The following is a 27158-nucleotide window of genomic DNA, read 5'->3' as shown; positions in this document are numbered from 1 at the left end:
ACTAGATAAATTCATGGAGGATAGGTCCAACAATGGCTATTAGCCAGAATGGGCAGGGATGGTGTCTGTAGCCTCTGCTTGCCGGAAGCTGGGAATGAGTGACAGGGAAAGGATCACTTGATTACCTGTTCTGTTCATTCCTTCTGGGGCACTTGCCATAGGCCACTGTCAGAAGGGCTAGATGAACCTTTGGTCTGACGCAATATGGCCGTTCTTATGTGAACTCAATGAGTTTGATGTGGAAGTTATTGAGAGACAATAAAAGACCTCATGACAATCTGTACATTTTTCAGAAAACACCTTTATTTTGAGATAAGGCAGTCAACAATTTACAGCATTCCCTGGGTGAACACCACACTACCGAAAATATAGAATGGGATTTTCAAAGATGCAAATGGGGTTTAGACATTCATTTCCCATTCATATGAATAGGAATTGGGTTTGTCCAAATCACCTTGGTGGCTTTGAAAACCTCGACCATAAAACATGAATCTTGCTAAACACAAAGGACCAAATTAATGGCTGGTGTAAAATCAGTGAGGCAAATGGAGCTGGATGACAAATTTATTTGACCTCTTATACTGAAGTTACAACAAGGGTAGCTGATTCTGTTATCTGATCAATGGTCAAGGACTCATTCTATAGGCACTGTTTATGCCAATTCTTATGGACTAATCACTAATTCCATTAGACCAGATCACTGTGCAATTTAATAATATTGTATTATTACGTATAATATAAAATGTGTAAAAACATGAACATTTGAGCTAGGATTTATTCTTTTCAGTAAACCTATTGAATTCCAACAGTGTAGAAACTGAAGGGCAGAGCTGAGCAAACTAGAAACACGAATGTCTGTTCATTTGATGATGTGGCTGAAGCTGATAAGAAGATACACCCTGATTTTCATCACAGAGAAGCACGTCACTCAGTGCAGTGTATTATAGAGGTGGAAAGTTGAGCAATTATCTATAATTACAGTCATGAGCTAACGCTGTCATCACACAAATGGAGAAGAAATTAGCTCTGTGCATGGTGCAGCTGCACAATTCCACATCAGTCAGCCTTCAATTTGCCAAAGTTGCTATATCTAGTTAAAACAAAAATCCTATGAATGGAAATGCCCTTGTAATAATAGAGATGAAAACCCGGGTAAGAACTGAAGTAGTATTTAATTTGGAAACACTTATTCAAATATTGGGCATGACATTGTCTTCTGTTATTATTTTCAGAAGTTCTGAATTAAAAACAAAACAAATGCAGTGGGGTCTGAATCAGAGCAAATTATTTTTTCCCCTATGTGGAATGTAAATTGACCTCACCCACAGTGAAAGACTTAGGCCCTAATCCTCAGCAAACCTGCACAGAGAAGTTTCCTGCACCCCTCACCTCCCCCTGTCAGAGTTTCACTGACTTCACAGAAGATTTGTATAGGTGCAGCGGCCCATCTGTATGGAGGTCATAGCAGAATCAGGGCTTATTAGGGCATGTAGTCCCAGGTGCTCCTTCCCTCACCCCACTCAGGAGTACCATATGGGGCGGGTCTCTTTGTCGAATTTCCCAGGAAGGAAAGAGTCTGCAGCAGTAGCCACCAGTGCCAGCAGTACCAGAAGGCAGAAGGAGTAGACTAGCTGAGGACCTCTTTCACCCCATCCCCAGGGATCTAGGACTTTGTGTCTACAGGAGCGTAGAAACCACTCCATTCCTCCCAGCAGCACTGAGTTGCAGTCCTTTATAATCTCAGTAACCCCAATGAAGCAGTTCTGGACTCAGACATGTTTGTGGGGCAGAAGGATGAAATGGTTACACACCCTGTGCTGCAACTGTGGTTCTTCAAGATGTGTCCCTCATGGGTGCTCCACTCTAGGTGTGCTTGCGCTCCCTGCGATTTCAATAGGAGATTTCTCATAGCAATGTCCGGTAAGCCCACACATGGATGTCTCTCAGCCTTGTGCTATATGCTATTGCTATATAATACTGTTCCTTTTCTACCATGAAACCCCATGACAGAGAACTCCGAAGCAGAAAAGGAGGGCAGGCAGTGGTGCACAGATAGGGACACACATTTAAAAGAACCACAATTTCTGCACAGTGTGAGTAATCATTTCTTCTTCTATTAGTGTCCCTATGGGTGGTCCACTCTACCTGATTACCAAGCAGTTCCCCTTTAAAGAGGAGGGAGCTTTGGAGTTTAGTCCAGAATGGAAGAAAGTACAGCTGAGCCAAACACAGTATCAGAAGCAGAGCTGTGAATTATTGCATAGTGTTCAGCGAATGTATGCATATAAGCCCACGCTGTGTCTTTACATATTTTAGTTATAAGAACATTCTTAAGAAAGGCTGTGGAGGTGGGGATAGATCTCATGGAGTGATCTTGTATGTCAGTGGGTGCTTTGAGATTATGAGATTGGTAGCAGCTACTAATGCAGCCAGTTATCCACCTAGAGAGCCTTTGCTTAGAGACTGACGCTCCTTTTGTTCTGTCTGCGACTGACACACAATCTGGGAGTCTTCTTGAAAGGTTTAGTCCTATCAAGGTAGAAAGCCAGGACTCTCCTGACATCAAGTGTGTAGAACAACGTCTCCCCCTTAGCCCGGTGAGGTTTAGGGTGGAAGATGGAGAGCAGAATGGGTTGATTAATATGGAAATGAAAATACACTTTTGGCAAAAACTTGGGGTGTGGTCATGTGACCTTGTTTCTGAAAAATATCGTGAAGAAAGGGTATGCCATAAGAGCCTCTATTTTTCCCATTCATCAAGCTGACATGATAGCAACCAATAAATGGAAGAGTGAGCAGGCAGCCATAGGTCTAAATGGTGGTCTTGTAAGTCATTTAAGGACCAAATTTAGGACCCAAACTGGAGTAGGGTGTTTAACTGGTGGAAAAAGGTTGCTGAGGCCGTTGAGGAACCTCGCTTAGTGGGCAAATACCGGGTAACCATCTGTTGGAGAATGGAAGGCCATGATGGCTGCCAGATGAACTCTAATGGAGCTCTGCAATAATCCTAAACTCTTTAGTTCTAGAATGTAGTCCAGTACACCTTGTAATGATGAGGTTGTTGGTGCAATGTGTTTGAGATCACACAAGTGTGCAAATCTAGAGACCTCCTCAGCTCTGGCCTCCTGGACGGGGAGGGTGCGGAGGGTTGTCTATCTCTATGAAGGGCAGAGCTCAAGGCTCTAAAGTAGGGGTGGAGAATCTTTTTTCTAACAGGAGCCACTCACTCACAGAAAAAATCAGTTGAGGACCACACACAGCCCCCCGGGGGTGGGGCACGGAGGCTTGGGGCTTCCCCTAGGCTCCAAGGTGGGGCCAGAAACAAGGGATTCAGGGTGTTGGAGTGGGCTCCGGGCTAGAGCAGAGGGTTGGGGTTTTTGAGGGGGTGAGGATTCTGGCTGGGGGTGTAGGCTCTGGGTCGGGCGGGGAAAGAGGACTTTGGGGTGCAGGAGGGGGCTCCAGGCTGGGGCCAATGGGTTTGGAGTGCGGGATGGGGCTCAGGGCTGGGGCAAGGGTGCAGGGTCTGGGAGGGAGTTTGGGTGTTGGAGGGGGTTCCGACCTGGGGCAGAGAGTTGGTGTGCAGGTGGGGGTGTGGGCTCTGGGTGGGACTTAGAGTGTGTGGGGGTTTTGAACTAGGCAAGGGGTTGGGGTATGAGTAGGGGTGCAGGATCTGGGAGGGGGTTTGGGTGCAGGAGGGACCTCAGGGCTGGGGGTTGGGGTGCAGATATGGGTGTGAGGTCTTGGAGAGAGTTAGGGTGCAGCAGAAAGTTCCGACCTGGGGCGGGGGGTTTTGACTCCAGCCAAGTGGCGCTTACCTGAGGTGGCTCCTGGTTGGCAGCTCAGCGGGGCTAAGGCAGGCTCCCTGCCTGCCCTGGCTCTGCATGGCTTCCAGAAGTGGCCAGAATGTCTGGCCCCTAGGTGGAGGGGCAGCCAGGGGGCTCTGTGCAGTGCGTGCTGCCCGTGCCTGTAGGTGCTGCCCTCTCAGCTTCCATTGGCTACGGTTCCTGGCCAATGGGAGCTGCAGAGCTGGCACTGGGAGCGGGAGCAGCATGCAGAGCTTCCCTGATTGCCCCTCTGCCAGGGAGGGCCACCGAGGCTTGGGGCTTCCGGCCCACGGTGTGGAGACTTGCCATGGGCCAGATTAAATTAAGCAGCGGGCCAGATCTGACCTGTGGGCTGGAGGTTCACCACCCCTGCCCTAGAGAATTGATGGCGATAAGCCACAAAGGGGTCCCAGTAGGGCCAAGAGGGTGGTTCATATAGCATGGGTGGTGGAATCCACAGGTGCTTGCCCCAGTGGGATGGTAGTTGTGGACATCTGTCAGGAGTGAGCTCAGGTTCCTCAGGGACTTCAGGAAAAGAACTTTCATGGGGCAGAGTGGAGAGCCTTGTACAGATATTTGTGAGGCTGAGGCAAAATCTTCATCAGAATCCTCCTCCTATAAGTCACTTGGTAATGGTGGGGCAGTAGAAGCAGCTTGATGTACCATCATTGGTACTGGACGGGTGTCCGGATATCTGGCAGTTCTCAGTACTGAGAAGTGATCCAAGCTGAGAAATGGTGAATCAGGAGTCTCAGACGCTGCGAGGTCTTGGGAAAAGTAATTTTTGTGTTACTGAAAATGTTTTTGGTACTGTGTCCAGGCCTTGAGCTCAAGTAATGATAGCTGAAGGATGCAATGGTACTGTGAGTTTTGAATGCTCTGGGGTATTCTGGACAGAGCCCAAATGGGTTTTTTTGGTAAGATAGTAGAGCTCTTCTTGCTGCTGTGGTCTACTGTTGATACCAATGTTTTCTCTGGGCCTGATATTTCAGAGTTTCTATGCTTAGTGGAGCTCTCGGTATGCAAGGAACCAGCTGCCTTGTGGGTACCATGTCAGAGACCAATGGGATCTAGGTGAGCTGAAAACTTTGACTTCTTTGAGGTAGATACCCTACCAGGAGAATTCAGGGCACGGTCTTTGGAAGACTTATGAAAGGAAGCTTGGGTCTTCCTCTTAGATACCCTTGAGGAGTGCAGATCAGAGATAGAGGAGGCAGCTGACTTACTCGGAGACCGATGTATGGTGGGAGCTCCTGGCTTGGGTCAGAAGCTGGACACAGCAAGCTCTCCATCAAAAGGAGTCAAAGTTTTATCTCCCTATTCTTTCTGGTGCTATATTTGAACTCCAGACATAAGTTTCACTTTTTGGAAATATGAGATTCCCCAAGGCAATGGATGCAGTGGGAGTGTCTGTGGCTCATCAGGATTGCCTCCCAACACAATAAGCAATGCTTGAACCCAGGAGAACTGGGCATACCCTTGGAAAGGGCAAAACCTCCCCAGGGATTGGGGGGAACTATCTAAAAGCTATACATAACACTTTTTTGTTTTATTTTAAAAACGAATACAACTATTACTAAATACTAACTACTATAATACACTAACTACAAAATCTAAGAGAACACAGTTGAGGCAAAACTCCACTTGGGCAACTAGCTAAGGATCCATCTCAAGCTGGGCTGGTTGAAAAGGATGGTTAGCCCGTGCAGTGCTACATAACAATAGCATGGGGCATGAGGCTGAGTAACATATGTGCATGGGCCAAACGGACACTGCTATGAGAAACCTTAGATCAACGGTACAGGGGGTGCAAGCATACCTGGAGTGGAGCTCCCATAGAGACATTTCTAGAAGAAGAAGAAGAAGAAGAAGAACTGTTGGAGGGGGAGAGGAAGATCCCAATGACATCTTTAGAAACATCATGTGCACAGCATAACTGATCAATTTCAAACCTCTTGCACTCTATTCCCTGGGGGCCTCAGGTACCCATGCAAGGGACAGGGCATTCTCTAGAGGTAGAGGCATTCTCTCTCATCATTTGAGAGAATCAGGGAGATAGTCTATATAGAAAGGTGAAAACAGCCAAATTAATTTATAAAAGAATACAAAAATAAAAGGCCGCCAGCCCAGCATCTATGAGCAAAGGGATGAATGTTATGAGAGCATAGGAGTTATTCAATAGGGAATTTAAAAAATGATATAGTCCAATTCCACACTGTTCCCAATACAGACCAGTAGCTAAAGGCCACAGTCCAGCTCCAAATTTGGAATCTGACGGGGGAAACTGGAGATCTCTTGAAATGTCCAATTACCTGTGGCAAATGTCTATTTTGATAATCTGTATGGAATATATCATGAACGTATATGACATTTTCATTTCCATTGTTTTGGAGAGCACAGAAATTGCAGTAAACTAGGTTCAATGGGAGTAGGAGACAAAAGTCCACAGGTAAGTCCAGAATAGAGAGTCCTGGGTGAAAGGTTGGAATCTGGGGGCACGTGGGCAACGATAGAGGGACAAAAGATAAATAGGAAGGAATATAGAGGGAAAACATAATGAAAATTCCAGATATCTGTATGCTAATGCAAAAAGTATAAAGAATAAACAGGAAGAACTAGAAATACTAGTGAATAATCACAATTATGACATAACTGGCATCACAGAGACTTGGTGGGATAATTCACATGACTGGAATATTGGTATATTGTTATATCCTTGTTCAGGAAGGACAGGCAGGGAAAAAAGGGAGGAGCTGTTGCCTTGTATATCAAAGATGTATATACTTGCACTGAGGTAGAGACAGAAGAGGGAGACAGATGTGTTGAAAGTCTCTGGGTAAGGATAAAAGGGATAAAAAACAAAGGTGATGTCAAAGTAGGGGTTTACTATAGTCCATGTAACCAGGAAGAAGAGGCGGATGAGACTTTTTTTAAACAACTAAAATAATCATCCAAAGCACAGGACTTGGTGGTGATGGGAGACTTCAACTACCCAGACATCTATTGGGAAAATAATATAGCAGGGCACAGATTATCCAAAAAGTTCTTGGAATACATTTGGAGACAATTTTTTATTACAGAAGATAGAGAAAGTGAGTAGGGGAGAGGCTGTTCTAGATTTGACAAGACAAATAGGGAGAAACTAGTTGAGAATTTGAAGGTGGAAGGCAGCTTGGGCGAAAGTGATCATGAGTTCATGATTCTATGGAATGGTAGGAGGGAAAACAGCAGAATAAAAGACAATGTGCTTCAAGAAGGTAGACTTTAGCAAACTCAGAGAATTGGTAGGATCCTGTTGGCAGCAAGTCTAAGGGAATAAAAGAATTCAGGAGAGTTGGCACCTTTTAAAAGAAATATTATTAAGGGCATAAGAACAAACTATCCCAATGCTTTGGAACGAAAGGAAGTATAAGACGACACCACCCTGGCTTAATCAGAAGATCTTCAAGGACATGAAACTCAGAAAAGAGTCATAGAACAAAGTGGAAACTAAGTCAAATTACAAAGGATGAATATAAAAAAAACCAACACAAGCACATGCAGACAAAAATAGAAAGGTCGAGGCACAAAACAAGATTAAACTAGCTAGGGACATAAAAGGGTAACAAGAAAACATTTTACAAATACATTAGAAGCAAGAGGAAGACCAAGGACAGGGTAAGTTCATTATTCAATGAGGAAGGAAAGACAACAACAGAAAATTTAGCAATGGCCAAAGTGTTAAATGCCTTTTTTGTTTCAGTTTTCACCAAAAAGGTTTGCAGTGGTCTGGTAACTAACATAGTGAACACCAATGTAAATGGGGTAGGATCTGAACATGTTAAGAATGACTTAGACAAGTTAGATGTCTTCAAGTTGGCAAGATCTGATGAAATACATCCTAGAATACTTAAGGAATTGGCTGAAGACATCTCTGAGCCATTAACATTAGCCATTCTCCCATGGAGGATGGGAGAGATCCCAGAGGACTGGAAAAGGGCAAACACTATACATATCTTCAAAAAAAGGGGAACAAGGATAACCCAGAGAATTATAGACCACTCAGCTTAACCTAAATACCTGGAAAGATAATGGCACAAATAGTCAAACAATCAATTTGTAAGCACCTATATGGTAATCAGGTGATAAGTAACAGTCAACATGGATTGGTCAAGAACAAATAATATCAAACCAACCTAATTTCCTTCTCTGACAAAGTAAGAAGGCTTGTGGATGTGGGGGAAGCAGTAGATGTGATATATCTTGACTTCAGTAAGGCTTTTGATACTGTTTCACATGACCTGCTCATAAGCAAACTAGGGAAATATAGCCTATAGATGAACCTATTATAAGATGGGTGCACATCTGGTTGGAAAACCGTACTCAGAGAGCAGTTTTCTGTAGTTCACTGTCAAGCTAGAAGGGTATCTTTAGTGGGGTCCCACAGGGATTTGTCCTGGATCCCCTTCTATTCAATATCTTCATAAATGATTTGGATAATGGCACAGAGAGTACACTAACAAAGTTTGCAGACAATACCAAGCTGGGAAGGGTTGCAAGTGCTGTTGCGGAAAGAATTAGAATTCAAAATGACCTTGACAAACTGGAGAAATGGTCTGAATTAAATAGGATGAAATTTAATAAGGACAATTGAGAAGTACAATTAGGAAGAAATAATCAATTGCACACATACAAAATGGGAAATGGCTTCCTGGGAAGGAGTACTGCAGAAAAGAGCCTGGGGGGTTATAGTGGATCACAAACTAAATATGAGTCAAAAATGTAATACTGTTGCAAAAAAAGCAACCATCATTCTCAGATGTATTAGCAGGAGTGTTGTAAGCAAGACACGAGAAGTATTTCTTCCACTCTATTCAGCACTGATAAGGCCTCAACTGGAGTACCATGTCCAATTCTGGGCACCACATTCCAGGAAAGACATGGACAAACTGGAGAAAGTCCAAAAGAGATCAGCAAAAATTATTACAGGTCTAGAAAACCTTTGAGGAAAGATTGAAAAAAATTGGGTTTGTTTAGTCTGGAGAAGAGAAGGATGAGAGAGGACATGACAATACCCTTCAAGTATGTAAAGGTTGCTATAAAGAGGAGGGTGATACATTGTTCTTCTTATCCGCTGAGGATAGGACAAGTAGTAATGGGCTTAAATTGAAGCAATGGAGATTTAGGTTAGACATTAGGAAAAACTTCCTAACTGTAAGGTGATTAAGCACTGGAGCAAATTACCAAGGTAGGTTTTAGAATCTCCATCATTCGAGGTTTTTGAGACCAGGTTGGTCAAACACCTGTCAGAGATGCTGTAGATACTTAGTCCAGGAGACTTTCCCTCCTACATTTCTATGATTCTCTAATTCTATAAACCAATGAACTGTCTTCAAAGAGAAATCTTTATAGCCATTTTTTGTACACATACACAAATATTTTAATATAATTGTATCTGAAAAGTTATTCATATTTTAGTACACTTATTATTAACTAAAAAGATAGTCTTTTAAATTTTGTAAAAATGACATATTTTACACATCCTCTATTTACAATTGTGACATACTTAAATGTTATAAAACACCCACTTTTGACCTTTAAAATATATGTATACTAGGACTCAGTATTAGATATATTATCATTTACAGCAAACTTAGGGCTTGCTGTGGAGCTAAACGTTCAATGGAAATTTCATATTCAGCCTCGTTTAATAAAGACTTCTCAATAACAAACAAACAAACAAACAAAAAAAGATAGGAAATGTACAAATACAAGGTTGGACAAAAAAAATCAAGCTAGCAGTTTTAAAAAATATTATCACTGTGAAGACTCCCAATAAATTAAAACCATACCGCACAATCCATTTTCATGGTATTGTTCATGATCACTTTACATTAAAAAAAAATGTCCTCCAGAGGTATGCAAAAAGTCACAGATGTTTCAGTCAAATGTCAGGATTTGGTTTCACTGCTCTTGCAGGGCTGTGTTTGTTCTACTGAAGGTTCGTGAATAGGTTCGTTCCATTCCTTGTGGCTTTGCTGGATCCTCCTTGTGCATAATCTTTTTATTAAAATTTTTTTTAAAGAAACAGATGAAAACAAAATGAACCCACTGAGTATTTATTTCAACAATTTTTACTGTTTTCAATTATCTTATATTTTTGGTTTATTGAATAATGCATTATTTATTTTAGATGCTTGATAAAGGAAACTTGTAGTTCAGAAAAATAAACTTCATTTGGAGACCCAATCCTGCAGTTATTACTCTCTCATTAAGAGGGTTTCCGGAATTAAGGCAGCAGAATCGGGCCCCTGGTTGGAATCCTCAACATTCTGTCAATCAACGTACTGCATACTTCCCTAAACAATGTTTTTTCAACAATACCGTCAAGTAATCCCAAATTGAGTAGTCACCTACACTTTATAAACTCATTAGACTTACCTCTATTTGACCACTTGTAATGTTGCATATGCACACCCCAATCCTGCGATCAGACCCTTGTAGGACCACTGTGCCCATACAGAACCCCACTGATTTGCATGGGGATGCAGGCAGTTGCAAGGATCTGCCTGATAGCAGGATCAAGGCCAGTAATAGAGCCTGCACAATTTTACTCCCCTCGGCAAGCCTCCCTTGCATTAGGAAGGGTATGTAGGGTAAGGCACATAGACAATTAGACCTAGATGCGTCAGAGAGAAACTCAACAGCAAAAAATGCTTCCCCCTGCCACATGTCACTGTCAGCTGTGATAAAGATATATACAACTGCTAGAAAAAGTTTCCTTTAGTCCCAGTAACATTTACTTTTGCCATTTATTATAATAATAGATTGAGAGCTTTTCTTCTCTCAAGGAAGACTACATGAAGAAGTGAAACATTTCCAGAAATAACATCATTATCATTGTCTCACAACATGTTGCAGTTGGCAATAGTGGATAATAGAATATAACAATGCTTTAATGATGCTCTTTGAGGATAACAACACCACCTAGTTCTTATGTGCTGCTTTTCATTCATAGATATAGAAATGCTTTACAAAGGAAGTCAATATCATTAACCCCATTTTAATGACCTGCCCAAGGTCACTTGGTGGCAAAGCTGAGAATAGGACCCAGGTCTCCTGAGTCCCAGGCCAGTGCTCAAGCCACTAGGAATCACCAGTGTTTCTTGTCTTTGCCAACACTTCTTTAGCAAGTCTGAATTTAAAACAAAGATATTGGCAGTAATTGTGCTAAAGAAGTTAGAATTTCTCCTAAACTCCTTCTTGTGACTTTATTTGTTACTTGGGAATTAGCTACCATCAGAGTTCCTGATGAATACTGATCTTGGGGACAAGAGTGACTGAAAAGAATTTTCTCTTGTCCTGGAGCTCATGAAATATGCATTCTCCAGCATATAGTGATTACTTAGGCTTAGAAAAATTTAAAGAAACAATCTGGACATAACAGTCACATTTACCAAAAAAAAAAAAAAGAAAGAAAAAAAAAAGACAAACCCTTACCTCTGTTACACTGAAGATTATTACATCTGAAAGGATTGTAAAGGACAAATCCGTACGTACAATAGGAAAGCACTGCAAAAAGGGGGCCAGATTCTGAAACTCTTACACTGACTAGTACTTTCTTCTTCAAGTAGACCCATGGACCTCAGTTATTCAGGGAGTAAGATACTACTTAATGGAAATAAGGGTGGCAGAATCTGGCCCTGAGTTTGCACTCATTACACAAATGAAATCCTACATCTATGCATGCAAACGGGTGTTTGGGTCTGCAACGTGGGTTACTATACATCCAAACCCAGACTTCAGCACACACAATTCATAAATGCAAAGAAAGATTTTGTACATACTAGTGATTGTGCATTTTGCATGACTTTCCTATTGCACCTGAAAATGTGGCCCTAGAAGCCTATTTTGCTATTTATCATTTATGTTGATTGTGTTTACTTTTTCTATTTTACTCAGCATCAATAATGAAAATAGGTCAGTTTTAGCTTACATTCCTGGTTCTCATGAAGTAGCACAAAGATGTTGTGTTTGGCGTCACAAGAATGCAATGGAGTATTTAAACAGAATAGGTTTCTTAAATCTGAATGTTTTGCCTAACACCAGTTAACAGTACCTCTGCATACATGTCTGTATAATCATTGGTCCCAATTCTACCTCACATACTCCCTGGAGCCAATAAGAGCTGTGAACTTATGTCTCAAGGTAGAACTGGGCTATTATCTTTAACTATTAGAAATAAAATAAACATTTATGTAAAGATTAAACAACACAGGCAGAACAAGTACACAGAGGGCAAAAAGAGGTGTTTATTGCAATATTTTGTCCCCTTGGCAACTCAAAAGTTTTCTCCTTCCCCTTTCCTTTTGCAAAGGTACTTCTCAGGCATTTGGCAAACATTATTCCTCATTACTCCTGGCTTCTAGAGAAAGTAAGTACAGAAGGATTCTGAGATCCCTTTCCACCAATACCCCTCCCCACCCTGGAATTCCAAATCACCTTCATACACAAACACAGTGCTTCCTCTTCTGTCCGGGGTTGTGGTGAGACAGCTGCCATCCTTTTCCCCAGGACTCACACTTACTGTCTGTGCATGAGCTCCCACAGCCTGTGCCACAGACGAAACAATGCTGCTCTTACACCTGTTTTTTTTTTTTCTGGGCAGTTCCTAAGATGTGTGTTCCTGACCCCCTCCTCCAGCCATCACTGCCATCATTGCAGAACTTGCCTTATGGCAACGATGGCAGAAAGTGATCCTTCTCCAACCATTTGGTATTAGCAGGTTACCATGCCGTATCATGGACAATGCACTTCCCCACCAAAGACTGAGGATATCACCTTCTGCTAAGCTCCATGATCCTAACAGTGCAGGAATCATTAGTGCCAAGGTTGTTCATGAACTCAGACTGCACATGTATCATGTCTCCCATCCCAACCCCTCACTGGGTTCAACAAGAGTTAGACATGACACTTAAATGGACGTAAAATGTAGGTAAAACAGAAAATCAGCAAGTGAAAGCACGTGACATCAAAGGAAAGTATAGACATAAGAAAAATAAACATACCACTTTTGTCTACAGTATTGAGGGAAATGTTAGACAGGGAAGAAGAGAAGCTGTATAAGCATGGACCATGACAGAGCTGCCAGAAAAAAAAAAAAGAGAGAAGAGACTATGTAATGAGAGAGTCACTGTCAGTGGGTGTGCTATCAAAACAGCCTCAAATATAACAATGAGCAACACACCAGACCATAATGTCATTGTAGAGAACATGGTACCATTATGATAGTGCCTCGATGTTTCCCACTGTGAAATAAATATTTCAGCTGCAATTTAGAGTGTGTAAAATGTATGGTGATGGTGCTCTCTGCTCAGAAGTAGGGAAGCAAGAGGGCTCGAGCTGTGCAAAAAAATCATATTGCTTGGAAAGCTGGAAAAAAAATCCTGTTTTATTGCTAGATTTTCAGAAAGCAAAATATTTGGTGTTCTTTTGCCCTTAATTATATTTCTGCAACAGCAAAAAAAAAATTTCTCAGAGATCTATTAACGGAACACAGCAACTAGAGTATGAAGAACTTTCCAGAGAATTGATGTTTTGTGCCCATAAATATTCTTTTCACACTGGTGAGAATATGATACAATGGTTTCCAAAGACACTGGTCAACTGGCAGGGAGAAAAATATTGAAAGCTGCAAAAGGTCTTTCTTTTTGAAACCTGCCTGGCAGGAAAGGAAGCTGGAACAAGATGGTGGTAGGAAGACACATATTTTTTAGTTAGTTTTTTAACAGAGATTTTCAAAACACCTTGGTATTGAGGAAATAACCAACTATCTGGGCTTTTGCTCTCACAGGCTTTGGTGTTACTAAACCCCTTGGAAAAATAAAAGCCTTGTTATGTACAAGTAATTATGTACTAATCTATCAATATTTTCCTGCACTGAAAAAACGTACAGCTAAATGATATTCAGGTTCATATTTGTATTTGAAAAGTATTCACTGAATATCTTATGCAAATTTCAGTTTGTGGACTACTAGTAACTTGTTCATTTTGCCTATTCATTTTTCATTATTTGTGGTGCCTAATTTGTTCACCTAAGTCACATGTTAATTGTTTCTGATGAGTGATTGGACGATTAAAACTATTTAAACAGGAGACCCATGAGCAAAAAATGACACATTCAACACTTCTAAATTTAACACAAAACTTTTGGATGACTTTCTTGAAGAATATGATAAAATGTATGAAATGTTTGGAGTTCAACAAACATTTTCACAAATAAACTAGTGGTAATCAGAATCCTGAGATAACAAATCATAGCAAATAATGGAACAGATTCCCAGCTGGTGGAAATAAGCATATTTCCATTTACTTTAACAGAGCTACATCGATTTGCACCACATGAGAATGTGGCGCAATGATAGTGAAGCAAACTTGCCATGTTTATTTGCAAATACATTTATGAGTCACTTCTTATATTATTCAACAAGCTGTAGTTATCATTCACCTTACCCGTGAAGATATATAATATAAATTAGCTGCCATGGGGTCTAGGAGGTGTTCATTAAATATCCTTGTTAGATACCAGTAATTATGACACTGATAATTATGTACACTGGGCAACTCTGCATACAAATGGTACTTATATGTGCAGTTAGCCACTTTTCACGTACAATTACCTGTTCATGTGTGAAAACATTCCAGGTGCAATTTAGAGCTGTTTACATAGTAACATGCACCAAAGTAACTAAATTGGTTTTAATTCACCCTTTTTGTTATTTTGGTTTCAGTTTCTGTGTGGAATCTCTTATTGTAGATAAATTATTACTTGACCTAAATCAAAACAAGACACTCTTAATTTAAAGTAAAAGAGTCCACACCCAGTCACTGCACCAAAATAACAAAAGGTGTGAATAAAAGGCAGTTTAGTTATTTTGGTGGATGTTAGTGAGCTTTACACATAATATAGCAGGAATTATACAGGTCAGGATTGAGTGGCATTGGTCAAACTGCACAAATAAGTTTGCACAATAATTGTTGCATTGTTCTTGGTTGCAGTCTGCATTATTAGTATTTTACTTGTGGTTAATTGTACTAACCCTGAAGTTAATTGTATTCATTCATCAGAGGAAACAAATAGCCACCTCCATCCCCACCAGCAAAAGTTAAAATAGAACATCTGACCTGTTCATTCATGACTTCAGAGAGCTCGCTGAGCATATCCTTATAATGAGACTTCATTTCTTCTTGATATTCTAACTGGTCCTCTTTAATAAGGCGTTTGTTAACTTCAAGAGCATGCCCGCATGCTTCTGCAAACTGCCTACAAGCACAAACATACACCAAAGAACATCTGTACAAAAAACTCCAGTGAAAAAATATTATGCCCCCAATTTAAAGTTATATACTAGTTGGGGCAAATTATGGCACTCAGTTATAAATCCCTAGGAGTACTCAGGCCAATGTGATTTACACAGATGTCAAGAGAAATTTTACGCAAGAACGAATTGCAAGACGTGGCTTTATCTAGTCCTACATAAAACATTCTGTCTAATTTCATGTCATATCACTGAATGTTTCTCATCTGTTTGTACTGGCCAAACAAAGTCTAATGTTTACTTTAAAACCAGTATGTTTACCTGAAGATTTCCTTCAGAAGTTTGACTTGGTTATCAGGATATTTCTTAGCATTTGTTTCTTCAAGAAAAGCTCGGGCGTATGCCATTGGTCCTGCATTTACCTGTTGGGGGAAAAGCACCTGGATTAGGGAGCAGAACAGTACTCTTTGACTGTAATTTATAATTCTCATTGTTTAAGGCTCAGGGTCAATTTCTGTGCTTACAGTGCGTGAAATGACACTGACTTCAAATAGATAGTACAGGGTGAATATGAATAGAGATTTTGTTCCGTATTCTGCATCTTGAAGACATTCTGCCTAGCATAAAGCTGCATTCAGGAAAGTGCCAAAAGCATTTCCCAACTGAAGCTAAACACATCAGTATTTATCTTCTACACATTTGTTCTGAATCAATGACTTAAGAGAAACTGTTAATCTTCCGAGGTGCCATTTTCCAAATACAAATATGGTAGGTATTTCAATTTAACAAAAATACCAAAATTAGACTGTACGTCAGATCCCTAGCAGGTGTAAACTGGAATAGGTCTATTGAAAGGAAAGGAGCTGTGCTGATTTACACCAACTGAGGATCTGGGCCCATGTGCCAGATAGATGAATATCTTAGAAAGTTTCATATGCAAACGGTGCACTGGACATTAGCTAATGTAGTCGAAAAACAAATCACACTGAATCACAAGGGCCAAATATGTTCTTCTCTCTAATCCCAGTTTAAATCATTAAACTGACCTGTACAAGGTTCTCATTAAAAAAGTATCTGAATGCTCATTTGAGTACCAGGCTTTAGTTTAATATGGTCAGGCTGTTCAGGTTAGAAAGAGTTTAACATTTATTAGAGGAACACTAAGGGTATGTCCACACGGCAAGAAAAATACCATGGCACCAAGTCTCAGAGCCCAGGTTAATTGACTTGGGCTTGTGGGGCTCTGGCTGCCAGGCTAAAAAAACCCTCCACTCTCTCAGGGTTTCAGAGCCCGGGCTCCAGCCTGAGCCTGAACATCTACACTGCAATTTTTCGCTCTGCAGCCTGATCCCTGCAAGCCTGAGCCAGCTGACCCGGGTCAGCTGCAGCCAGGACTCTTTTATTGCAATGTCAATATACCCTAACAGACTTAATTATAGCAACACTGCCAGGCATCAATCCAACACCTATTAAAGTCGATAGGAGTCTTTCCACTGATTTCAATGGGCACTGGAACAAGACTCGAATACCCTGGAGTAAAACAGATTAAATATGCTCCACAAGTTGCAAAGACCCAAATAAAAAGGTGGTTGGTACGTAAACATAAAACTGAGCCATTGTTACCTTGACGCTGACACTTCCTTGAAGTTTGAGTTGCAGTCTAATCATGTCCACTTCTTCCATTGTGCAAAGCTGTTTAAGTTCTGAAACCTTTCTGGACATCTCATCAATAGCTACTTCAATGGGGTTCAGTTCTGTACTTGTTTGGCTTATGACTTGAATACGCTTCTTCACGTATGGAAAGAAATGACTGGCTGCTCAAAAACAAATGTAAAACAGTCAAAGAGATTCCACTCCCACAAGCTGGTAATTTTGGAAGCAATGCTAGTGGGTTCACAGTTTAGACTGCACTCATTTTTTCCATTTTATAAACACCTTTGTGGTCCAGGAAAATTAATACATGTACAGGATTGGCTCAGCAGGTCTAAACAGACATTTTGATGCAGTCATTTCTGGTTCCATTTTGATCTAGCACTATTTGTCTTGTATATTTGTCAGACCCTGACAGCACATGACTCTCAAAACTCACAGATTTTAAAATTCACACCTTTCTTATTCTGTGTTAGGGCCCTGATTCATAAGCCTGTGTTTAATTTTAGGCACTTCAGCAGTTCCCTAAAATCAAAAAGACTACTCACATAATGAAAGACAGGCATGAACTTAAACCCTTTGCTTAGCTGAGGCTTAGATCTCCTAAATTCGCTAATTGTAACAAATCAATCATGAAACAGTAATTATCCGACATGACTGTTGTCATATTCACAAAGAGAAGCAGACAGAGAGGACATGCCTCATCAAAAGCAAGAGCTGGGAAGGAAATCATCCTGTGAGAATTTTTGAATTTCAAATTTTTTTCCTGTCCCAAATTCAGATGAAAAGTCAAAATCTCAAACATTTTCATGAATCGAAAATCTGAAAAAAATATTTGGTTAATTGAAAATTAAAAAAAGATAAATTTCAAAATGTTTTCTTTGGATTTTGACCATTTTAAATCTTTTTTATAAACTATACGTTAACTTACATTTTGAAACAAAAAAATTCAACATGAAAAAGAGAACTTTTTCATTTTGAAAATATCATAACAGGATAATTTGACAATTTCAAAACATTTTTTTCCCCAAAACCTTTTCCAAAATGGGAAATTCTTGAAAACCAGCCCCTTTCCAGGAACAGTTTAGATAATTTCTAACCAGCTCTATCCAACGTACTTCCTTACAGCTCAGCCAGCAAAGTGACTCAGCGAGTTTGTCTCCTGGACCTTGGGAAGTTTGGCAGAAAAAATTGCCTGTCCTAAGGCTCCTTTCTGGTTCTTCTGCATACGTTAGGAAGCCTCCTCAGCCCCATGTAACCCAATGGTGAGCATCAGTTACCGATCAGTTGGAACCCTGGACAAGGCCCAATGTACGTGATGGCTGCCATCTTGGCCCACACACTGGAGGTTGAACGACGGACCTCCAGAGCTAAAAGCATGAGCTGCTACCGCTGGAGCTAAAGAGCCACGGCTCTGTAGGTGGGGCTGCAAAAGACTCATATCCTTTGTAGACTGGGCACCTGTAATACACACTGACCAGTGGCAAAGAGTCCTGTGGCACCTTATAGACTAACAGAGGTATTGGAGCATGAGCTTTCGTGGGTGAATACCCACTTCATCAGATGCACGCAGTGGGAATTTCCAGAGGCAGGTATAACCTGACCAGTGGATTACACTTGCCCTGAGTGTCCAGTGTTCTTTCCCCAATGCACATCAGTTGCTGCCTCAACCCCCACAGCTGCTCCTCTTTCCAGTGTTACATCCAGTTCTCTTGTAAACAATAAATGCTTCATTTTTATGTGTATAATTTCTATAAATGTAAAAACTTCTAAAATGTATCCATTTTATCCATGGAAAATCTAATGTATTGAGGCAGTGGGATGAGACAGTGGATGGGAGGGTGGATGTGGGGTGAGCAATGGACAAGTGGTAGTGAAGCTGGAGAGAGACATAAGGTTCCAGCCCAGTACATAAAGCAAAGGATGGAGGCTGAGTGCATGCTTTGGAGCAGATCTGGCCAGGCAGCAGGGCTAAGGAAATTGGGGAGCTGATGAAATAACCCTATCTACTGATTAAAAATTTACACACCAGTAGGCTAATACCCTAACACCGTAATACACGCACTTTCAGTTCAACAGTACTATTCCGTCCCCACCCCAAAGTCAACATCAAAGAACTTAGTACTGCTCAGACACTAAACAACAGCCATTGTTCTCTGTGCTTCATCCCCTCGCCCTTGTAGCTGTATCATAAAAGAGATGCCTCCAGATACCAGGTATTTTTCAACCTTGACTCCACAAAACATTTAGGTGACTAAGTCTGTGCTGCAGGCAGCTTTTCCCATTTGGCCCTTTGGGGAGATTATATATCCTGAAGTCAGATGGGCTCTAAATTTTCTGTCATTTTGAAGTCTTTCCGTGAATGTCAGCCTCTGTATTAATTTCTACTTGTGAGAACAAAGCTCATCAAGTGCATTTCAGACAGTTTCTTGTACACTCATCCAAAATTTTAGATATGTCAAGTTTTAGCAGTAATTTCGTGGATGTTTATCACTTTTCTTTAAGATGAGATTTCAATCATGACAAAAAGCTGAACATTTTCTGTTCAGCACCACAGTTTAATCTGATTCAATGGAAACTGGTGCCTGCAATACTTCTTGCAAAAGGGTACCTTCCTGTCTTAGAACACAGGGATTTCTGGGCATATCTCTCACTGACAAGACATAAGATATATGGGGTTATGTTTTTTATATAGTTATTATATATTATATAGTAGCCTTCTGTAAACCTGGTATCATGTTTTAATTTTTAACAAATACTCATATCTGAAGTGGTTTATTTTTCCAAACAGGTAAATCTTGCAAGGTCCACTCTGGTTTATCTTTAGTCTATGCAAGCTAAGAAGAATAAAGAATGAGGATTCTGATTTCACTAAACTGGTATAAATCAGGAGTAACTTTACTGAGAAAGTGGGGTGAGTGAGAGGAGAGTAACAAGGAAGAATAATGTCAGCTGATTATTCTACAAACAGATCATTTTTCTTCTGTTATTTAATTGTCTGCAAAATCGTATAATGTGTGCAATTTGGGCATATTAAAGACTATGCACAGAAATACGGACACAGTCAAATGATTATTGCTCACTTAACACAAAACTGTCGGCAAACAACAGATTGTGGACCATATTATGCTCACTGATTTTTGAGCAGCATTGCCCTTTGAAATCATATGCAATTTTTTTCTTATAGTCAGAACTCTTAACAGAAAAAAGGCAGCAACATACTTGTCAGGATTGTGCGTCTCTTGCATTGCTCTTCTACCCCTCCGTGTTTTTTTCCTGACAGCGTGAAAGGCGTTTCAAATACAAAATGGTTGATGTTGTGATGCATTTCAAAGTCGGTCTTCCTGTCGTCAGCCTCCTTCTCGTCAAAGAAAGGCGTGACATATGTGACCTGGATATAGGCGTATTTTGGATCCAACTCTTTGGGGTTGACCTGTGTTAACATTGTTACACATGATGAAACAATGTATCTGATACTGACTTAGTATTACTATTAATACAATCTCTGAGTGTTGTTTACAGGCTTGCTGTTTTTACCCACTGTGGTTTTATTGATATTTGTGTAAACACAGTTCATGACTTTTAAAGGTAATGTTGGACACATACATTAACATTTAGATCACTGACTGTGGGGCATGCTTTTCAGTTGAAGTCAATGGGAGTTTTGAGTACAGTTCAATGGCAACATTTGATCTGGGTTGAATGAATTAGAAAGAAAATAGTCAATTTCTGCCTTGCAATGGTAATACATATTTGTGATGTACATTGTGATCACATTTGTGATTACAATGTAGTCCTTCGGCCACATCACCAGGCCAGTGCAGCCCTATGCCCTACTAGAAGGCATGGCTCATTTTTGTTATAAAACTCGTGCATACTAGTTCCGTACTTTGCTCATATCCATTAGAAACACCTTCTTGGAAACATTTATGGTATCACAACAGTGTTAAATCTTTGGCTCCCAGAACAGCCTTACAGAGAGAATGCCAGTGTGGTGTAGAGTAAAGTGTGGTTATGTGATCTTATACTTCAGTGGGAAAACTAGCTTTTTATTTAGTATATGGGTGTTGAATATAAAATAATAGGGCTAAATACTGACCCATGGCACTCACCCATGCAGGGAAGAAGGGGGCATGTGACTCATTACTCCCCTCAATGGACTGCCTACATCATGAGTCATAGTTGGGATATGTCTACATTGCAGCTGGGAGCAAGCCACCCAGACCCGGTAGACAAACCCATGTTAGTGGGGCTTGAGCTGCAGCGCTAAAAATAGCAGTGTGGATGTGGTGGTTTGGGCTGGAGCTCAGGCTTTGAAGCCACCAGTTTCAGGTGGGATTGTACTCAGCTGCTGCCAGCCATGCTACTGCAGCTACACTGCTATTTGTACTCCTGCTAGCTTGATGAGAGCTAGAATGAGTATATGTACCCAAGGAGGGACGGGGGACAAGTCACACCTCAGCTCACAGTGTAAGTATAGTCTTAGAGTAGGAGAGCCACCCACATGGGGTTTTATTCCTACCTTTGCCCCCCACCCCCGGATCTGAGAAGGTTGGGATGGGAAGGGGGTGGAGCTCTTACTATCCCCCTAACGTACCAGCAAGTACAGTGGAACCATTGCAGAAGGTAGACTAAGCAGTGCCAGGTAAAAGGCTTGCACTGCTTAATATACCCCTGGATTAAGAGGGAACCAGGACCAGACTGTAACTCTGCTCCTGCATCACTGCCACTAAGTGCTGCCTCTTACTCAGGGCTTGTGGTAACTGCACAATCCAGCCCATAATATTTTGAATGAAAGGAACAGGTTTTTCACCAATTACCAAACCAATTCACAGAAGTGCAGCATGTGTTTTTGAAAGAACATGCATCTAAGGGCAGCATTTCTCCCATACCTTGTTGGAATCTTGTATCATCTTCACATTGTCTGCTCCAAACTTATCTGCATAAAGTTTTAGCAGTCTCTGCGAGATCTCAGACAGCCCTGTTAACTTGGGTTCTTTATAGATATATTCTTTACCTTCCTCTTCTTCAAAAAACCCCTGTTCAAAAACAAACAGAAAAGATCACTCAGTGTAACAGATCTGGCAAACTAAGTGTAAACAGAAAATAACACATACATGTTTACTGTGACATAAGGTTTAATGTATCCAATTGTTTAGATATTGGAGTCATTGATTGGTTTTTCTGAGTGCTACAGCATGTGGTTGATGAAGGAACCTAACACATTACACAAATTTCGACATTAGACAGAACATACGTTTAAATTTTAATCAGCTGGACAAGACAACTATTGTGAAATACAATGTAAACAACATTGGATATCAGAGGATTTGTGTATAATGCATGCTTTTATTTGCCTATGTGGAGAGACTGCCATCTAGTGGTACATTCTAGTTATAAATTACAGATGACCAAATTAGTAATGGCTCATGGATTTACATGAAATACTGTTCTCTCTTCAAGCAATAAAAGCATAAAATTCATTGGGTGTAAAACTATCTTGTTAGGATGCCATGCACAACAACTGTGTGGGAACAACAAATGAACTGATCTGTATCTTAATTCATTTAAATAGAGTATTCTGCTGTAATCTTGAAAAAACCAATAATACATTGTGATATCTTCTAAGACAATGTAACATCTTATTTACACTGGAAAAGATAAAATTGCACAGACTGTTGACTTTTACAAAAAGACTGCTGCACAGTCTTTGCAAAGCCATGTACTTACAACATTGGACGTAGCTGGCAGTGTATTAATAAAAGGTCTGTTGAAGAACAAAACAAGAACCTGCCAGTTTCCGTAAGAAATGTTGACCTCAGAAAATTAATATATAAAATACACCATATGCAAATAAAACATACATAACTGGCGTATACTGACAGTTTAGGATAAAATCTTTCCTGGCTGAATGAAACAGGTCACATGTACCACACCCATTAACAATAATTGGACTTTACCACTGACAATGATCTTATACTTCAGTGGGAAAACCAGCTTTTTATGTAGTATCCGAGTGTAAAATGTAAAATACAAATAGGGCTAAATCCTGACCTGTGGTGCTCACCCTTGCAAGGGAGCCAGGGGCATAAGCTGGATGGGTTGCATACTCTGTTGCTGGACTTTTGGCAATGCAAATATTGCAGCATATACCCAAACAATGCCCCCTTGCTTGTCAATGGAAAATAACTCATTTAGCTTGGATGTCAGAGGAGATCGTCAGTAAAGGTCAGCAGCTACAATACAGGCAGCAAGTCAGAATGATAAGGGTAAAAAGGACAGCAAAAGACATACAAATAAAACCCTTTAGCCCTAACATATTGTGGGAAAGATGCCTGAAGTTGTAATATTCCTTAGTAAGCATCAGAGGAAAAGTCCCATCTGTAAGACCTACTGGAAGGCAGAAGAGCGCAAATACAGTCTGGGACTTTCAAAGACGCCTATGGGAGTAAGGCACTGAACTCCCACTGAAAGTTATTGGGAGTTGGGGGGGTCTAATTCCTACGGGTGGAACCTTGGAAAGCCCCAGTGAAAAAGTAGTATTTTTACACCTGATCACATTTCAACCTTGGCGCCAGGAGAAAAAAACAGAGAAAAAAAGATTAATTGTTAATTATCTGCAGGGTCTATCATTACAAAATGACATAAGACAGTTACAGCTTTGTAAAAATAAATTAACTAAAAATGCTAATGTTCTTTTAGAACATGTGAAAGAGAAAAAGGAAATGATCTTTATTTCAGCAGAGCTGAAGAGAAAGAAGGATCTGGCCATAACTCATCTTCCCAATTTCTCCAGCAAAGTGGGCCCGCAGTACCTCTAATGAAGGGAGGCACTATTTCCGTATGCTACACTATAACGTAGATATCGCTGTGCAGCATCATTAATTATAGAATGCCTCTGAGATAGAATAAAAAGAAAATTTTGTGATCCCCTTATGGAAACTAGTTCTGATGCATCAGGTAGTTGTGTGCTATACAGGAAGTCAGACTAAGATGATCCTAATGGTACCTACCAGCCTTAAAATCTATGAATCTGGGAATAGGAAATAAAACTTTGTTGTTAAAAGAAAATATGGTACCTGCCACTATGGCTTACAAAAGCTGACTTATACCATGCACATTTCTTAGGGGCACAGACAGCAACTAGATTCATGATAATTTTAATCACCCTCTTCTACACAGAAAACACAGAAAGAAATTTCCCTCTTCTTTCACATCATTTAGTAAAAATTAACCCAACACTTTCTCACATTCTTTGCCTATTTTGTCTCCTTTTCACTGTAAAATGTTCCAGAGGAGTGATTTTTAATTTAATTTTTTTTTAAGATTAGAAAGTGCCCAGCACATTGTGGGTATTGCTGAAAACAAATGAAGAAGGAGAATTGTAATAGTAACCTATTTAACCTTATTATTAACCTATTATTATTATTATCATTGAAATCACATCATAGGCATGCAAGGCAGTTTCCAGACAAATGAAGGACAAAACCATGCCTGAGGAGCTTACATCCTGTAAACTCTTACTCAGGTGATTGATTTTGATGGGACATAAGTTGCTTTCTGATCTCACCCCCACTGAAGTCAATGGAAAATTACTTTGGGTGAAAATAGATGAAAACTCCATTAATTCTATCCAACCCCAATAAAAAGCTAATCTAGAATGTTCTGTCTGAAAATCATCTGCTTTATGTAACCACTGAATTAAAAAAAGATATTTTTGAAATTAATCCTGCTCTGAGCTGGGGTAGCATATCCTCTTAGTCACTGGCACTTTATACATTTTTGCTAGCTAAAGCACAGCGTTTACATGTAAGCGTCAGATTGCCGTGCTGATGCAATACAGCACTTTGAGATGATACTTGTGCTAATCATTTCAGTAAAAAAAGATAACTGACAGATTTCTTCTACTCTTTAATGCGAGAGATATTATTTAAAAGCGTGGTCTCTAACAAAACTTCAAATGAGAAGCAGGAGTTCTCTGGAAGCCATATAATAATCCTGTCTGCCATATGCCACAAATCTGGCAAAGACCATTAAGAGTCAGATTAAAAAAATGTATAGGAATCAAATATCCTCCAGTTTAGGGATTTTAAAATATTAAGTAGCTGAGGTCACATTATTAATGTATAGCAACATCTTGTTTTCATATTGCCTGCTACTGATTTATAAGGACAGTGTGATCAACTGCATGTAATGGTGGAAATGAACTCTCAAACACTGGTTATTGGTTTCCAGTAAACTTTCATTCATTTAGGCCCAGGCTGTGACTGACGTTGAATGGCTATCCAGTGTGGGGACAACTGAAGGAGCTTCTCTTTCCTCATGCAAAGAAGAGTCTCTGTCATAGCTCCTAAGCTCAAGGAAGTAAAAGGACCTCCCCTTTTGTGCATTCCTGGTGCAGTATATCACCTCAAAGGAGTTGGGCTATGGTGAAGCATGGCCCTATGTTACCTCCTTTCTGCACTGGCTTGTGGGGCAGGTCAGGTGTACCTGAGGGAGCAGGCTGCATCTCTAATTTATGTTGCCTGAAATGGCGCCCATGGGCCATTGCACCAGGCAGGATTGATAGAGCACAGGGCACTCTGGCCAGGTCCCTTTGCCCCAATATGACCATTAACTTGGCAAAGGGAAATGTCTGATCCTACCAGATGCTGAGTATCTCCTACAAGGTCTCAACTCCCACAGACCTCAAGGATGCTGAGCACCTTGCTAAACTGGTCTAAGAACATCTTTAAGACACAAAGCCTTCAAAGCTTCAAAGGAGAAGGGTACATTTCCCATTCAAATACTTCCTGCTCTGCCACAGATTTGTTTGTGACTTTGGGCAAGACTGCTCTGCCTCTGTTTCTCCTCCTACTCTTCGTCTGTCTTGTCTATTTAGATTATAAGCTCTTTGGGGCAGGGATTCACTATGTATTTGTACAGAGCCTAGCACAATGGGGCTCCCAATCTGGTTGGTGCCTATAGGCCAGGAGTGGGCAAACTTTTTGGCCCAAGGGCCACATCATGGTGCAAAACTATATGGAGGGCCAGGTAGGGAAGGCTGTGCCCCCAAACAGTCTGGGCCCTGCCTGCTATTCGCCCCATCCCACTTCCCACCTCCTGACTACCCCCTCAGAACCCCTGACCCATCCAACCCCCCCGATCCTTGTTCCCTGACTGCCCCAGACCGCCCTCCCCGGGATCCCACCCCCTATCCAACCCCCCTGCTCCCTGACTGCCCCCCCCAACCCCTATCTACACCCCCGCCCCCTGACAGACCTCCCGGGACTCCCACGCCCTGACTGCCCCAGAACCTCCACCCCATCCAACCACCCCTGCTCCTTGTCCCCTGTCTGCGCCCCCGGAACCCCCTGCTCCTAACTGCCCCTGCTCCCTGTCCCCTGACTGCCCCCCGGTCCCCCCTACCCAACCCCCTCACCGCAGCACACGCGCACCGCCACCTCCTTACCATGCCACTCAGAGCGGCAGGAGCTCACAGCCCTGCTGCCCACGTGGCGGCGTAGCTGCGGGGGAGGGGAGGCTGCAGGGGAGGGGCCAGGAGCTCAGGGGTTGGGCAGGACGGTCCCACAGGCCAGATGTGGCCTGCGGGCCATAGTTTGCCCACCTCTGCTATAGGCACTACTGCAGTACAAATAAACAGTCATAATAGTCAGCATTAAATACTGAAGTGCTGGACAAATCCAGTATTTTAGCACAAAATACCAGCCTGTAATTTTTACCTTCTGAGATTCTGAGTGAGGCTGTGCCTTTGGGATGATAAAGGCTGTTCCACTCACTACTCCCAGACCACTTAACAATGCATTCTAGTGCAGGAGCATGGGCCCATCGCTTCTATGGGTGCATGGGGGGAGCACTGCCTGTGGCTTCCTGATTTTTCCTGGCCCTTTCATGGGCCCCATAAAGTTCTTCACACCCTCCCATCCTGTTCACACACGTTAGGGCCAGAGACAATCTGGTCCTCACCTTCTTTAAGTGGTATATATTTTTTATTACATTCTGAGATCTACACACCATAATTCTGCCCCTATTTAAAGGAATGAAATGGAATGGACATACTGTAGTTTAAGATGGAGTTAGTGTACAACAAAGGGACACACAGCAAGTTTGGGATGGCTGTGTGAAATGAATTGCTGAACTGCAACAGCCCACTGGCAAATGTTTATGGAGAGGTTGCTGGTAAATATTCTGGCAAGCGTAACGACTTGTTGAGCCAGCTGTATGGGTAAAGCATCTATCTGATGTGTTTGTAATGAGCCCATTACCATGTTACCTAGATGCCACACACATATGCAACTTAAAAAGCTTTTGAAAGAGTCACATTTTCCCTCCCCCCTTTGACATCACCACTTTCTGTGGTACATGAGGTTGCTGGTCTCACCTGTTT

The 27158-nt window shown here is 41.3% G+C and overlaps 1 protein-coding gene across 5 annotated transcripts in view; it reads right to left on the bottom strand.

The window, feature by feature from the left end:
• Window positions 1–281: 281 nt before the first annotated feature.
• The window catches only part of DOCK10 (dedicator of cytokinesis 10), a 201307-nt gene continuing 174430 nt past the window's right edge, over window positions 282–27158 (bottom strand). For 4 of the 5 annotated variants that reach the window (XM_048863544.2, XM_048863551.2, XM_048863552.2 and 1 more), the window contains 6 exons: window positions 21664–21810; window positions 19994–20204; window positions 16745–16935; window positions 15443–15543; window positions 14988–15126; window positions 282–9863 (listed from right to left, as the gene is read on the bottom strand). In XM_048863544.2, the coding sequence (XP_048719501.1) occupies window positions 9768–9863; window positions 14988–15126; window positions 15443–15543; window positions 16745–16935; window positions 19994–20204; window positions 21664–21810 (885 nt within the window). In that variant the 3' untranslated portion in view covers window positions 282–9767. Of the gene's footprint in view, window positions 9864–12871; window positions 12948–14987; window positions 15127–15442; window positions 15544–16744; window positions 16936–19993; window positions 20205–21663; window positions 21811–27158 lie in introns of all 5 variants that reach the window. The other variant, XM_048863538.2, reaches the window with a different exon arrangement.

This window comes from Caretta caretta, chromosome 9, assembly GCF_965140235.1.
Source record: "Caretta caretta isolate rCarCar2 chromosome 9, rCarCar1.hap1, whole genome shotgun sequence".
NCBI classification, from domain to species: domain Eukaryota; kingdom Metazoa; phylum Chordata; order Testudines; family Cheloniidae; genus Caretta; species Caretta caretta.
This window is presented reverse-complemented; position numbering and strand designations above follow the sequence as displayed.